The sequence below is a fragment of the Chaetodon trifascialis genome, chromosome 2 (genome assembly GCF_039877785.1).
Source record: "Chaetodon trifascialis isolate fChaTrf1 chromosome 2, fChaTrf1.hap1, whole genome shotgun sequence".
Classification (NCBI taxonomy): Eukaryota; Metazoa; Chordata; class Actinopteri; order Chaetodontiformes; family Chaetodontidae; genus Chaetodon; species Chaetodon trifascialis.
This window is the reverse complement of record NC_092057.1, coordinates 31,507,841-31,524,872: the sequence shown is the minus strand read 5'-3', so window position 1 is coordinate 31,524,872 and position 17,032 is coordinate 31,507,841. Positions and strand designations below refer to the sequence as shown.

Here is a 17,032-nt window from a genome sequence, read left to right as displayed (position 1 = left end):
CCAGAGGCACTGTCCCCGTCTGCCATGCGATGTTGCAGAGGCGTGTCAACCAAGACAAACCTACAACATCCAGATACTTGAGGTACTCAGGGTGGATCTCATCCACCCCCGGCGCTTTGCCACAGAGGAGCTTGCGAACTACCTCAGTGACTTCAGCCCCGGTGATAGATGAATCGACCTCCAAGTCCCCAGTCTCTGCTTCCTCTACGGAAGACTTGACAGTGGGATTGAGGAGATCCTCGAAGTATTGCTTCCACCGCCCAACCATATCCCCAGTCGAGGTCAACAGCTCCCCATCTCCACTGTAACCAGTGTTGACAGAAAGCTGTTTCCCCTTCCTGAGGCGCCGAGGTTTGCCAGAATTTCCTCGAGGCCGACCAGTTGTCCTCCCCAAACTCCTCCCAGACCCGAGTTTTTGCTTCTACAACCGCCCGAGCTGCTGCGCACTTGGCCTGCCGGTACCCGTCAGCTGCCTCAGGAGTCCTATGAGCCAGCCAGGCCCGATAGGACTCCTTCTTCAGTTTGATGGCATCCCTTACTTCCGGTTTCCACCACCGGGTTCGGGGGTTGCCACCATGACAGGCACCGCCAACTTTACGGCCACAGCTACGGACAGCTGCATCAACAATGGAAGTGGAGAACATGGTCCATTCGGACTCAATATCTCCAACCTCCCTTGGAATCTGGTCGAAGCTCTCCCGGAGGTGGGAGTTGAAAACCTCCTTGACAGCGGGTTCTGCCAGATGTTCCCAACAGACCCTCACGGTACGTTTGGGTCTGCCAAGTCTGTCCCGCTTCCTCCCCTGCCAGCGAATCCAACTCACCACCAGGTGGTGATCAGTTTACAGCTCAGCCCCTCTCTTTACTTGAGTGTCCAAGACATACCGCCGAAGGTCAGATGATACGACTACAAAGTCGATCATTGACCTCCGGCCTAGGGTGTCCAGGTGCCACGTGCACTGATGGACACCCTTATGCTTAAACATGGTGTTCGTTGTGGACAAACTGCGACTAGCACAGAAATCCAATAACAGAACACGTTCAGATCGGGGAGTGGTTTTATTTTTTGTTATTCTAAATAGAAAATTAAAATCAAAGCATTTTTCAAATTGCGTATATCCCTTTTTGATCATGAAAAGGAAAAACGCCTTGTATTTCAATTTAAATTTTTGTATTTTAAAATGAAAATCAAATAATCACTCGTTTTTTATTTTTTAATACCCATTTCAAAACGGAAAATCTAATTGGCAAATATACACGGACCTCGGGGGCAAAAAAACGTGATCGGGACATCCCTAGTCTATTGTACACTCCAATTTCTTTTTAATTGTTATTGAAAGACAAAAGACGAAACACTGACCAAACAGCACAAGGAAGACAAAAACTGGGAACAGAGGCCAGTTCACAGAACTTCACAGGAAGTAACAGTGGGCTAAGCTCTAGCTGTATGTTATGCTGGTTTGATGTTTGTGTATCAAAGTAAAAAAAAAAAAAAAAGCCAACGTCAACTTTATTACAGGATTTATAGAGAGGGATTGAAATAATGTTTCTCATAGTCCCATGGTGTGTGCAAAAATATAAAGGTTTTGTGTGTGTCTAAGTCTTCAGGAAATGAACGTAAGTCTATGTGAGTCTATGTCCCTGAAAATTCTGGAAACATGGCTGTGTGTGTGTGTGTGTGTGTGTGTGTGTGTGTGTGTGTGTGCATGCGTGCGTGCGTGCGTGCGTGCGTGCGTGCGTGTTCGCGTGTTCGCGTGTGCATGTCTATAAAAATGCTCCCAGACCCTAAGGAGAGGCCCAGTTTATTCGGGATTGACAGGAAATTTTATTTAAATGAGGAAAAATGAGGAAAAGAGGAAAAGGTTGGTCCAGCCTTTCTTCCTCATGCTGCCCATTCCAAGAGAGACCCATTACAGTGCCCTGAATGTGTTTCCAGCCATCAGGACAATTCTTATGTACCTTAATAATACTATGGTGGCAGAGGAGTAGAGAGGGTAAGAAAGAAAAATAAATAAACAAACAGCTACGAAATAATGACATGAATAGAAACAGGTGGGTGTGTAAAGGGGTGACTACAAAGACAAAAGATGGGAGATGGGAATATTCATGACAAATGTATGAAGTATTTTAGAATACTTCATGACAAGTATGCAACAATGAATAAGTGCTGTCAGAGGTTGTCAGTGTTGGGGATGTCTGGATGTGTTTTTTAATAATAATAATAAGAATAAGAATATCCTTAATGATACTGTAATTATTGAATTTGTATTAATAATGACAAAATGTAAAACTCATTAGATCAATCAATACAAATATACAAATACAAATCAACAACACAAATATTTACTATAAACATTATCTCCATTTTTACAGTCTATATTAAAAGATTAAAGATCTTAAAAGATCTAGATTAAAAAAAGTCAATATAAAAGTCATTATAAAACATCTCTAGAATATAAAAAAAATAGATAAAATAATCATAAATAAAGTCTTTATACTTTTTTTTCTTTTAAAGGCCATTAATAGTATTTTGACAGCATTAGGCTTTTTTTTTTTAAGTGACTATCCAAATATTTACACAATATTTACAGTAAATTCCTGTTAAATATTGATTTTATACGGTCCAAAAAAATCATGGTCATGGAATAATAGTGACAGTTTATACACAGTTCATATGCCTTGAATGTCTGTAGCTATGTTTGTAGTCCAAAGTTGCATGTTCACACATTTAGATTTAGATTTATTTGTCCACAACATCAGAGTACAACCTCACAGTACACAAATATATCAAACCGGCCAGAATACATCACACTTGACAAATATAGTCCCACACCACATATATACATACTGTATATTTCCAAGTCTGAGATATACTCATTAGTGAATATTTATGATTTTACCACATCCCCGTTATGATCATGTTGTTTTGGGCTGATGGCTGAGTTGACAAAAGCCACAGCTTATGTAAACTTGTAGACCCTCTATCCTATATAGTATATGAGAATGCCAGTACTCAGAGAGTATTGGAAGAACACCCTTAGAATCCTATGGGAGTGTTAGAGAACTGCCAGGAAAATTGTAGACTTCAGACACCACCTACAGTTTAACCTGACATGATGACAACACAGACTCATCAAACAGCCTACATCTAGGCTCCGTGGTGAAAGGCCACAGAGCTAGGATGATCTTAGAAAAAGCATAGAACCATCTACAAAATGAAAGAGTGAGACAGGTTCATTCACCATTCAAGCACTGAATCAAGTAGTTTACGACTTACTCAAGAAACTGATATCACATCTGTCCAGTTGCTGATTTAATGAGAAGGCACAACTATCTTGTAAGGGAAATTCTCCCTGGTGATCGTTGAGAGTTGCTAATTCCCCAAAGAATTACAGACTCGGTGTGATGAATCAGGTCTCTTTAATACATGCAGCATGGAGGGAAGACACATGTGTGTGCAGAGTGTTCTCTGCAGATCTCCACAATGTCTTGACTTTTTTACTGTCTGGCAACAACAGGACAACTGGTTATCACATACACCTGGTATTGGTAAATCACTCTCTACTTATCTCGCTCTTTGGTTGCATTTAAATACATTACTTAAAATGTCACGCGACAGTACTTTTTAATGTTAACTCAACATTAAGGACTTTGATGTTGAATATTATTAAATACTTGTGTTTTTTAGGACCTGGAGATCCGTAAGGAGCGACGCATCATCCTGGACTGTGAACAAGACAAAGTCAAAGACATCATGGAGCAGGTTGATTCCAATCTTGCCACACTTACTATTACTACTAATAACATGGAATTTAAGTAGTAACATCCATCCATCACCAAGTAAGGTTCCTTTACCTATTCAAGGTGCTACAGTACTGGATATCTTTGTCAAGTACAACACCATTTCCAAGTGTCCTCTTAGATATTCTGAGATTACTCAGACAAATTGCATTAGATGATTTTATTTTTTAAAAAGAGCTTTTTCTTGTTGAGCTTTATTTTTGTTGTAGTTGTAGCAGCCCACAAATTAATAAAACATAAAACCATAGCATATTGGCTTTAAAAAGAGCAAACATACAAATATGCCAGTTTTTTATGTACTTCATGCTGGAGAAAATCTGCTCGCATAAGCATGTGGATGCAAAGATTGACAGGACTCCAAATGCATACTTTTTTCATGTTCTGTCAAGTGTCAGGAATGGCATTCCATGTTTCAAACACAATTTTGTGGTGGTTCTGAGCAAGAGTGCAGTGAAATGTACAGGTATGTTAAATAGAACAGTTAACCTATAACCTATAAATAACCTGCAGAAAAATGCAATAAGTTAAAAATAAGCAGCATAAATATATACTAAGGATAATTTAAAGTGCAGTTGTGAAGAGTGACCTAAGGTGGTAACAATGGTGCAAAAATATTCATTTAGAGATCAGCAGTCTGATGGCCTGGGGGAAAAAGCTGGACCTGGAAGTCCTGCACTGAATGCTGCAGAACCTGTTTCCAGAGGCCAACAGGGAGAACAGACCATTGTGGGGTTGTGGGGAGTCCCTGATGATGTTTCTGGCATGGGACATGCAGCATTTGGGTGCATTGTCCTGAATGGAGGGGGAAGAAGTCCCAATGATTTTCTCCACTGTCCTCACCACTCTCCTCACATTCTTCCAGTCAGCAGCACTGTAGCCTCCACACCACACAGAGATGCAGCTGGTCAAGATGCTCTCTATGGTGTTTTTGTAGAAACTAGTGAGGATGGGAAATCACATATGACCTCCTCTCTCTGATACCAAAATCTCTCACTGCTCCCCTCCCCCCAAGGCATCCCCCAGGGTTCAGTTTTCTGCCCCCTGCTCTTCATCATGTATCTAGGTCCTCTCATTTACATAATCCACATGATCTCCAGTTTTACTGCTTTGCTCATGACATCCAGCTCCTCATTTCCACCAAGACAATCTCTGCTGCCACCCACTCAACCCTGACAAACTGCATCACTGAAATAAAATCCTGGCTTCAAGCCAATTTCCTCAAACTAAACTGTAGCAAATCAGAAATCATATTTATTGGATCAACATCACTCTCCAAATCCACCCACAGCATCACCCTAAATATCTCCCCTCGCATCCAAAGTTTTGACATCATCTTCGACCAAACCCTCTCATTTGACCAGCACATGAAACACATCTCCAAAACAGTTTTCTTTACCTCAAGAACTTTGCCTGACTCTGGCCATTGCTCTCCTCCAGAGCTGCAGAAACCCTCACCCACTCCTTGCATATTTATAAAATATGTAAATTTCTTTAAACTGTTTGACATCATCGAAAATTAAAAAAAGAAAAGTTACTTTGGTGTGTTCCCTTTTTTATTACTACTTAAAGAATCATCAGTGGACTTACCCTGCTGGAATTTTGCAAGCTAATCACGCAACCATTTTTCATCTGGTGTTGTGGTGGCAAAATGCGAAAAATTGAACTGTAGATGCTTCAATTTTCACAATTTGATTTTCACAATTTAAATGGAAAATGAAAGGCTTTTGAGAGTCAGGACACTTATCCTGTATGTAACCTATAAAATTATTTAAACACACCTTTAAATCCTCATGAAAAAAAAATCTTTGTATTCTGTAGGCACAGAACACACACACACACACACACACACACACACACACACACACACACACACAATTTGCAGTTGTATAGCTTGCAGCATTTACATTTGCATTTTAACACCTCACGGTCACAGGGGCTGAGTGAGAACTTCCACGGTAATATACAGTGACAATGATTGACAGACTACTTTTTATGCAGTGTAAAGCCATCAGAGATTCCTCCTCACTCTCCATTTTCAAAAAATCACTTAAGACTCACCTGTTCAACACTGCTTTCTATTGCTATCTATCTCTGACAGTCTCTTCTCCTCGTAACCTATTTTTTTTATCTCATGGAAAGTAGATCATTTGGAGATACATTTTTTTCACAGGACAGGAACAGTAGACTGGTAAATGTTAAAAAACAGAAGGATTTTAATGACAGTTTATTAGTTTCCTTTTGTGTATTACTGACATGGTTTGTATTGTTTTCCTATCAGGTGATCACTATAGGCAGGCATGTGAAGGGATACCACTATATCATCGCTAACTTGGTGAGTCACTGTCTGTCTCTGTTTCAACCAGACCAAATTCTTCTTATTTATGGCTGATAAGACATGGTAATAACAACTTGAAAAGGTAATGGTAATAGAAATTGTTAGCAGTGTTAACCATCACTCTTTTTCACTGCGCTACATGGTAAATCACGTAAATGAGTACACCTCTCTTATAGGTTTTGTTAATACTGGTCAATATCAGGAAACAGACTACATGGCCTGCATGGTCTCAGCTAAAGATAAAGTGTGAGCAACATTTGCACAAAGGGGTAAATGTAAATCCAATTTTCAATTGATTTTTTATTTATTTATTTATTTATTTATTTTCATACTGTTAATCTTTTCCAGGGTTTTGTGGATGGCGACCTCTCTAAAATCCAGTATGGAGGTGCAAATGTATCTGGCTTTCAGATCGTAGATTTTGATGATCCTGTGGTAGCAAAGTTTGACCAACGGTGGGAGGCTCTGGAAGAGAAGGAGTATCCTGGAGCTGATACACGAATCAGAGTAAGATTTGCACATTCAACTTTAGTTCATAGGGTAGTTTCAGTTATTTGAAATTGTTCCAGGAAAGCAATATGCTGTGTGAGGAGGATTCAGATTACATAGAGCTAGTCCAAGCATCAGTATAAGATAATAATGCTAATGTTGTGTTTAATAATCTAACTCAAATCTAAATCTAACTCCAATATGTAATTTAGATTTATTTTGTTACTTCTGCAGGGAAAATTATTTCCAGCTTCCATACAACCTCATCTTACACAAATACATACATCAAACTGGAGAGAAAAACATCAAATTTGACAGATACATACATCAATCCCACACAACATCAGAGTACAGAGAAATACATATATGAATCCACACCATACACCCACAACCACCACATTCTCAAACTTTACATACAGAAACTCATGCACATTACAGTCTGTTTCAGTTCTCATGGCAGAGGGTACAAAACTCCTGCTGAATTGCACTTTCGTCTATGCCAGTAACCTGTAATGCTGACCAGATGGGAGGAGCACAAAGTGTGGGTTGAGAGGGTCAAGTACTATGGCGTTAGCTCTTCGTGCAGTGGCTGTGTGAATGAGGTCTGGGAGATTGGGGGTTGGGATCCCAAAGATCTTGGCAGCCTTGTGTGTGATTTGTGTAATTGCTTGTTCCTGTGTTCTTGGAGAGGGTTGACAACATATTAAAGAAACAGGGGGAGCAGAAGGTGGGGGGCAATGGAAAGTGCTCTAAAGTAGCAGTCGAAGGTGGGGGGCAATGGAAAGTGCTCTAAGTTTGCAGATGGCGGGGAGTGTTTGTTGGCACAGTTTATGGAAGTCAATTGTGTGTAGTTCAAAGTTGAGTTTGTCTAGGGTGATGTCATTTTCTACAGGGCAGTACCCCACACGTTTCTGAGTTCCCATATCAAGAGATAGAGATATGAAAAGATGCACTGCACTGACAAAAGCTGCATACTTCGTGGATCCCCCCCCCCCCCCCAAAAAAAAAGGAAAAAAAAAAAAAGAAAAAACCTATAAAACTAGGGTAAACACTGAACAGCTTCCCCATTGATACTGCTGGGTGGGGTTAAGAGACTGACCTGTGTGTGCTGGAGGAATTGAAGACCAGTCCTTTTGTTTGGGAGACATTTAACAGCCAGTGATTGTCTCACCATTGTGTGAGATGGGAAATGGAGTCATGGTAGCTTGCCACCAAGTTATTATCATTGAATACTTCTGCAGTGTCGTCTTAGTATTTGAAGTGTGTGATGATGGGTGAGGGACTGACACAGGCATTGGTGTAGAGAGTAAACCGGAAGGGGCTCAGGACACAACCTTGTGGGTTACAGTGTTGGTGATGGAGGATGAGGATGTTGTTCTCCCCACTTTGATGGATTGTGTCCTGTCACTGAGGAAGCTGTGTAACCAGTGGATGAGAAATGGTGGAACATTCAGGTAATGGAGTTTCTTGGTTTTCTGGTGGTGCCGGATTGCATTAAAGCTGAGCTGAAGTCAATGAGGAGGAGTCTGGTGAAGTTACTGGGTGATTCGAGGTGTTGTAAGAGGGGGTGGAGGAGACATGCTGCTGCATCCTCAGTCCCACTTTTGGCCTTGTAGGTGAACTCGTTTGGGTCCAAGCATGGTTTGACAGTTGGAAGGATGATGTTGAGAACCAGCTTCTCCAAGCATTTCATGATTATTGAGGTGAGTGCAATTGGGCAGTAATGGTTTGGTTCTGATTGGCGGGGTTTCTTGGGTACTGGTATGATTGTGGATGTTTTCCATAGGGTGGGCACTGAGGCAGTCCTGTACAAATCCCAGAAGACAGAGTGTATAATGGGAGAAAACTCCATGGCACACTCCCTCAGCACCTCTGCCTGATTACCATCCGGCCCTGGAGCCTTGCCTGGTTTACAGCGGCTCAGCTGCCAGCACTCCAACCGCTTGCTATTTCCCTGACCTTGAAATTCTCCTTTCTTGTGCATGTGATATTTTGGTGCACAGTACAGAGTGCAAAATACACATGTGGGAGGAGAGGCACATGCAGGTGGGAGGTCCATTCAAATTCAAAGCACAGAGTGAGTTGTTGGTATTTTTCTTTCTGTTTGTAAAATTCCTGAATTTGGCTTTTCTTTTCTTTTCTTTTTTCATGTATTCATATTGTAATAATGAGCTGCCAGACTGTCAGATGCAGTTAAACAGGTCATGGTACCTCCGGTCGATAATGGCTTTCAGATTTTAACCAAAGGTCCTTGTACATAATATAAGAACCACACAGCAGGTAGCACAAAGACAATGGTTCAACATTTGTTATCTCAGGTCACCACTGACATATGGGGTTATTGAGGTTATAATGTTTTTACCAATATTTCTTTCAGTATACCTCAGCCCTCACCTATGATGCTGTCCACGTGATGACTGAGGCATTCCGCTTCCTTCACAAGCAGAGAATAGACATGAGTCGTCGTGGCAACAGTGGAGACTGTCTTGCCAATCCTGCAGTGCCCTGGGCACAGGGGGTGGAGATTGAACGTGCCCTAAAACAGGTAACTGTGAGTTATACCCTCCTTAGTATGAAGAGTGACTGACTGACCCAGTTTTGTTAAAGCTGGAAATAATTAGTGGTAAGTCTTGTGAGGGAGACAAATGAAGGGAGAGAAATGAGGCTGAAAAGAGAGACCACTTTGAAAATTCTCATATGTCAATTGCTGTTGGGAAGCTCAGATGTCCAGGATGTAGCCCTGGATGAATGCAGCCCTCTCATTCATTTGAATGAGGCCGTTGCATTGGCTCAAGACGGGGTGTTAATGCAAGGTCATCCAGCAACCAAAAGACTTGATAGGGAGTGCACAAAGGGAGTACCCATGTCTGTCGGGCTCTGGTTGTAGTGTTCAGTTGGCCTTGTCCAGCAGCAGCAACCCACTCCGATCAAATGCTCTTTGCAGAAGGCCAGAAACAGAGGTTGCAGTGCAGCTACCAGGGCCGCCTGGTATACCAATGATCCTGACATTCCTCCCAACCTTATCTCTAGTTTTTGTCTTTGTATCTCTTTTATACTAATTAATTCTGCATGGCTTTCTTCCCCTGGTGCTGCAGCGAATAATGTCTGTTCACACTGCATGAAAAACCAAATTTTCGACCCGTAAATCCCCGCGAATTTCGTTGATTTTCGGCGATTTACGGCAAGTTTACGGGGAACTTCGCCGGCTCCGAAAATCGTCGGAAACGAACCATCTGTCGGCGGGGGGTGTGGTTAATCACGCCTTCGCGAAGGTGCGAATAGCTCTAATTAGCACATGAATGCTACCGACGTTGATCTACTCAGGCTGGCCTGCTGACTTCACAAACAACCATTAGATGATTCCACAGGCATTTTAAAAGGAAACCATCATGTGATTGGATAGCAACTCCAATCACATGAGTGAGTGATCATGTGATTGGATGACAACTCTGCTGCTATTGGTCATCTGTGCGCCACAAATAATAATAATAATAATAATAATAATAATAATAATAATAATAATAATAATAATAAATACATATTAAATTCATATATTATATAATAAGTTAATATATAAAAAATAGTTATTATATTGTTATATTTCTGTATATATATAAATGACATATATATTTTATTTGATTGATGATTCATTGATTTATTTGGCAATCCACCTTCTACACTACCACACAGCAGAACACAAAGAACACAGTTGACAGAAACATTTTGAAAAAAAGTCTCGTGACACACACATTAACAAGGATCAACCAAGTAAAATCAGTGACTACTGGGGAAAAAAAGCAAGGAAATGTGCAGAGGGGTTCACTGATAAGAGTCTCTGGGTTGGGCCATGCCGCTGGTCCATGGTGCATGAAAAAGAGTCTATGAACAGTTGAACAGTTGAGTCAAGGCCTTTGGAAATGCTTCTTTGCTGCCTCTGGGTCATACTGAGTTGGTGCCTGTCGCTTTGAAGGGGACTCGATGTGAAGCCTCTTGTGATGTGTCGCCACATACTTTGGGTCGCTCTCCAGCCGATCTTGCAGTGTCTGGCAGAGTTTGGAGAGCTAGGACACTCCTTCTTGCTTCCAGCAGCTGTAAATACAGGTATTAATATAATATTAGTACTGCTAAGAAACATTAACGCATGATAACATATGTGAGCATGTTTGTCAAAAACAATGCAGATAATAAATAAAATTCAGCCCATTTTTACATTGTTGTGAAAATAAAGCAGCATTCATGGGACTCTTACCTGCTTCCTTCTTTGTCTGCTGCGAGCTGAAATCTTCACAGTTGCTGCCTGAACTGAAAGAGCTGGCTGGGCATACCTGAAGCTCCTCCACACCATCTCATAATATGTCTTACAGGCCACTGGAAGAAAATATATATTGGTTTGAAATAATGAAGGCAGGCTTCAGTAAAAACAACAGAAAGGGTTTAAAAGACTGCTGTCCACACCATCCATGTCTGGACTCCGAGTTAAAGTCGACATCAAATATGACGTCACCATTTCGTTGTGGGGCAAGTTTAGTCTGTAAAACACAAAAAGTACAGGTCATGCAACGTTTACGTTTACGTTTACTTATATTCTACAGAATATTTCCTGTGTATTTTATTAACTTACCCCTGCTCAGGTTCATATCGCCTGTCGTGTCCGTCACTATTGTGCAAGACGTCGCACCTTTTCCTTTAAAATACAAAATACGTTGTAATGTTAAATGTAACGTGAACGATTACCAAACGTTCGGAACGTAGTGCAATAAGAATAATTAAGGTTTGGCGCCCTAAAAACTGCACAATGTGGTACTAAATGCTAACGTTACGTACGTAACTTACGCACCCGTCTCTTCGTCTCCGCAGCTGCAGTTCGGTCGGGGCTGCTCCTCCAGAGCGAGCAGTCTGGCTTTTGTCACGGCCATTCTCCTCGCAAATGCGCCATCAGCTGCGTTAGCAGCCGAGACAATCCACTGAAGACGCTCAGCAGTTTCTTCTCTAAATTGTTTGGACTTTCTGGATATGGTCGCTCCGCAGCCAGGCCGTCCACTCATCGCAAAGGAGTGCCTTCTGGGATGAACTGAAGACGACGTCCGGCCATTGTATGAACAGAGTTAAAGTTTAGCAGGACGCGAAACGTAACTGTTGTAATCCAAGCTCGATTCGCGTTCACAAACGCGCCGAGGTCGTTTTCTGCCGACGTCATTGCGTCAGAGGAGGCGTCCAATCATATGCGAGGTCGCGCTCTCGGAATTTCTCGCGAGACCTTTTTTGTTGCGTAAATGAAAAACATGCTGTGATTTTGTTAGGTACTTTGATTTTCTAAATTGATTTTCTAAAGTGACATCATCGAAAATAAAAAAAGAAACGTTACTTTGGTGTGTTCCCTTTTTATTCCTAATTAAAGAATCATCAGTGGACTTACTCTGGAATTTTGCAAGCTAATCACACAAGCATTGTTCATCTGGTGTTGTGGTGGCAAAATGCGAAAAATTGTGACCAGTGTCCAAGAACTGTAGATGCTTTAATTTTCACAATTTTGATTTAGCAATTTAAGTGGAAAATTAAAGACCTTTGAGAGTCAGGACACTTATCCTGTATGTAACCTATAAAATTATTTAAACACACTTTTAAATCCTCATGAAAAAAAAAAAAATCTTTGTATTCTGTAGGCACAGCACACACACACACACACACACACACACACACACACACACACACACACACACACACATACACACACAAACACAAAATCCCAATTTGCATTTGTATAGCTTTGCAGCATTTACATTTGCATTTTAACACCTCATGGTCACAGTGGCTGAGGGAGAACTTCCACGGCAATTTACAGTGACGGAAATTGACGGAAATGTGACTTTTCATGCAGTGTCAGGAGAGCACACCATGCTGTTTAATGCCGTCACTTCTGACACAGCAGTTTTAAACTCCTTTTATTTAATTTGAACAGCCTTAATGTTGAACTCTAAAGTTGCAAGCTAGTCTTCCAGAACAGCCCAGACCTCTGTTTCCAGAATGCTGACCAAGACCTCTCATAAGGTGGACACTATCTTGTTCCTAACAGCTGCTGGGCTGAATGTAGTATTCACGGTAGCAGGGGTGTTCTCTCCCCTGGGGTTGCTTTCATTCGAGGTCGGTGGCTGAAGGGAGGAAGATGGGGCTGCAGATTGCTAGTTGCATTTCGCCCTTTTATGGATTTATACAACATTTTGTGAGAGTTACAACTGGTGGTGAAAACTTGTATTAAAGACTTTGATACAAGAGCTATATTTGCAGCAACATGACAGTATGTCACTACCACGGAAGTGTGTTAAAATGAAAGAATTTCCTTCTGAAACTGGGTAAAGTTCTGAAGTTTTACAAAATGGAAGCGTGAGGACTTGTAATGAATTACTATTATTCCATTAAGTGTCACAACACTTTAAATTAAAGTGTGGCAAATGTGGCATTCATTTAATTTAAATTGTCGTGAAAAATGTGGCCTTAAATTAAGACTTTAATAATTTTCTCTATGGAGCTGTGCAAGATATAGTCCACAGCTGGCTCTGCAGCACCCCACTTAATGGAATAATACTAATTCATGCTTCCAGTCCTCATGCTTCCATTTTTTGAAACTTCAGAACTTTTCGCTGTTTCAGAAGGAAATTCTTTTATTTTAACACACTTATGTGGTAGTAACATACTGTCATGTTGCTGCAAATATAGCTCTTTAGTTGTATTGCGTTATAGAGACAGGTGTGTTGTCCACCTCAGGGTTGAATAAATAACAGAAACACCTCTCTGTGTAATGCAATACAGTTCAACAGCACCACAAACTGAATCTAAAATGATCATAAAGTTGAATCAACACCTCCCTAAAACAGTTTAATTAAAAAAACAAAAAACAAAACAAAACAAAAAAAACATTATAACCTGATGAATCTATGTCTTAGTACATACTAAACATAAATTCCACCTGGACAAAGTTAGAAATTGAGATGAGCCACGTCGCTGTTGAAACTTGAAAACAGAGAAAGACAAAATATTGACTGATGAAGTGAAATTGAAAAGCTTAAACTACTTAGCATTGCTTCTTGTAGTTCATTAAAATGTCTTGATGAACCGTTTTAAAAATGACTTCATATGTAAGAATGTTCATGCTCTGTTATTTTTTCCAATAAGAATTATGACCCAGAGTCATGAGTCACTATATAATGGTTGCATTTTTAAAAAAAGAAATTTGATATTATCAAATGTTAACCCTTTCCATAAAAGCAGGCACACTCAAACTGTGATTTTGGTTACTGTTACATCTCTAATGGCTGTTAATTACTAGGAGTCCAGTGAAGAACAAAAGTTTGATAACAGATAATTTTTTGACTTTGACATAAATGCTTGCTTGTTTCAGAGTATTAAGAGAAAAAGAGGCTGAAGTAAGTAGCTGCAACAGCTACATGAAATAAAGAAAAAAATGGCATTCCAGTGACATTCCTTTTGTTCTCACTGGAAAATACAATGTTTAAGCCCTCGAACTTTAAGGCAGATGTTTGGAAGTACTTTGGATTCCAAAGGAAAGGAGAAACACACACTGAGCTGGACAAAGAGTACCCTCTTTGCAAACACTGTTTTGCTCCCATTAAATATTCAGGTAACACAACCAACTTGCGAACTCATTTAACACGACACCACCACGACATATTAGCTCAGCTCATGTTATTCATGCAAATATGTTGTAACTTGCACTTGTATAGTTACAATAAAATGGCATGGATAATTTGAATTACATTGTTTTGACTCAGTGTGTCCCATGAATTATCACTATCATCAAATGTACATACAACTCGGATTTTAAGATATATAATGCCTTTTACATTTTTCAGTGAACTAAGTGGAATATCGCAATAGATCACAAAATTTGGATATCGCAATATCATATCGTATCGTGACTCAAGTATTGTGATGCGTATCGTATCATGGGTCCTTGGCAATACCCACCTCTATCACGTTTTATACAATACATTATCTTGTAAATAGGATGACACTACCAGCAGAACAGTGTCAGGACAATAGGCACGTCATAATGTGTTGTTTAGTCAGGACAATGATCAATCAGCAGATTTGATCATGCAGGATGTTCCCTTAATCAGTAGATGAGTAATTCCGAGGTGTCATGGTCAGCACACATACATACACCTAATCAAAAGGCATAGTTAATCATTTGGTTTTAAGGTAGTGAATGCTTACAACTGAGTAAAGAGAAGATTAAATCATTTGGTTCACGATTGAACAACAGAGAAGATGAATAATAAGAAATCCTATTACATACATACATAGAGACATACTACATTTATCTGTAATCCTGCAACATGAGAATCCAGAGGCATTACATTAATATGATATGTGTCTCTTTGTATTAATTGCATTAATTTTGTGCATATGAACAAAAGTGTAAGGTGTTATGATCACATTAATTATTAGGGTTGTCTGATCCAATCACATGATCGGAAATCGGGGCCGATTGCGTAACTGCAGACTCGATCGGATCGGACGTTATGTCCCGATCAGGTATCGGATAAATAATATATATACATATGTATGTTCATTGTTATTTTTAATCACATTTACAATATATGGGATAGTGATTAAAAATAAATGAGAATAAAATAGTATTTATTAACTACCAATGATTACAGGCCGGGTCTGTGTTTCGTACGTTGTTTCACAGTTTATCACAATGGCAAGACAGTAGAGGACACACACAAGCGGTAAGAGGTGCACTTGCCCCCTGAAATGATACTTTGTATCACTTACCTCCACTGATTAGGCCCTAATATAACAGCTGCGACCGACCAAGCTGCAGGTTCTGTGGCCAGAGCCGGTTACCTTGGCAACGCGTCACAACGAGAGATATTAAATAGTCCACTCAGCCGCTTCTTGTGAAAAACTTACGATTTTTATGGTAAAAAAACAACATTAACATATTAATAATTGATTTAATATTTATTTATTTCGTAAGTGACCATGGTATAAGCGGGATAATGCCCTTCGAGGTGTCCATTATCAGAAATGAAAGCGAAGTCCATTCGCATCAGATGCTTTGCGTCGGGCAGTTCACGCCTCCACGTCGTCCATTTCTGCTCCATTTCTGATAATGGACACCTCGTCGGGCATTATCCCTTACGTAATGTTACACTATTCCTAATGTGAAGAAAATGTTATTTTATTTCTGTGTTCTGTTCTGACTTGAGACTGTAATTCAAGCTACCTCATAGAAGTTTACAATACACTGCACTGCATGCATGCACAATTGTGTTACATGTTAATATAAGAGCCATTGGTTTAAAAAAAGAAAAAGAAAAATAAGGGACATCCTGGATCTTACTCTTTGCTCTTAGTTCATTTCATAATGTTTTCTAGAAGTATCGGATCGGGACTCGGTATTGACAGATACTCAAAATCGAATGACTCGGACTCTGGGGCAAAAAAATGTGATCAGGACATCCCTATTAATTATCATTAAGGGAAGAAACCAGGCTGCGAAAATGCCAGTATATCCATTAGGCTTTTGACAGAATGCATAGGACAATCTGCGATTTTTTGTATATTTGTAATTCTTGGTTTGGCCGCTACTCCGGCGACCCGTTTCGACACCGACCCCCACTACTGCAGCGCACCCACAGAGGAAGCGCCACAGGCGGTGCAAAAGGAGGCAGAAGCGGGGGAAAGCACGGGGGTATCTGGGCCAGGCTATTGGCGAATCCACACAAGCTGACTATACCATCTATCGTACTCGCCAATGTACGCTCCTTGGACAAAAAACTGGACTATATACACCTTCTGAGATTGACCCAGCAGACCGTGAGAGAGTGCTGTGTTTTCGTTTTTACGGAAACATGGCTCAATAACAGCATACCGGACTCTGCCATCCAGCTGGACCGGCTAACATGCTACCGAGCAGACAGAGCCCTTATTGAAGAGGTAAGACCCGTGGCAGAGGGGTCTGTGTTTACGTCAGGGATGCTTGGTGTCAAGATGCTGTGGTGATTTGTAGACACTGTTCACCCCTCGTGGAGTTTATGATGATCAAGTGCTGACCTTTCTATCTACCGAGGGAGTTTTCTGCCATCCTGCTAGTTGCAGCCTACATCCCTCCCTGCTGAAACAACAATAGAGAGATAGATAGATACAAGATACAAGATAGAGACAAGGCACTGAGTGAACTCTACAGAGCCATCAGTGCCCAGCAGACAGCCCATCCAGAGGGACTTCTCATTGTGGCTGGAAATTTCAACCATGTAAATGTCAAAACAGTGTTTCCTCAGTTGTACCAACACATTGACATTCCAACATGGGGAAACAACACACTGGACCTAGTTTACACAACACTGAGAGGAGCATACAAGGCCTCACCCCTCCCCC

The 17,032-nt window shown here is 40.7% G+C and overlaps 1 protein-coding gene across 4 annotated transcripts in view; it reads left to right on the top strand.

The window, feature by feature from the left end:
* The window catches only part of LOC139347667 (glutamate receptor 2-like), a 236,651-nt gene that overhangs the window by 96,548 nt on the left and 123,071 nt on the right, over positions 1–17,032 (top strand). For all 4 annotated transcript variants that reach the window (XM_070987431.1, XM_070987415.1, XM_070987407.1 and 1 more), the window contains exons 5-8: positions 3,689–3,763; positions 6,080–6,133; positions 6,485–6,643; positions 9,003–9,170. In XM_070987431.1, coding sequence (XP_070843532.1) covers positions 3,689–3,763; positions 6,080–6,133; positions 6,485–6,643; positions 9,003–9,170 — 456 coding nt within the window. The remainder of the gene's footprint in view (positions 1–3,688; positions 3,764–6,079; positions 6,134–6,484; positions 6,644–9,002; positions 9,171–17,032) is intronic.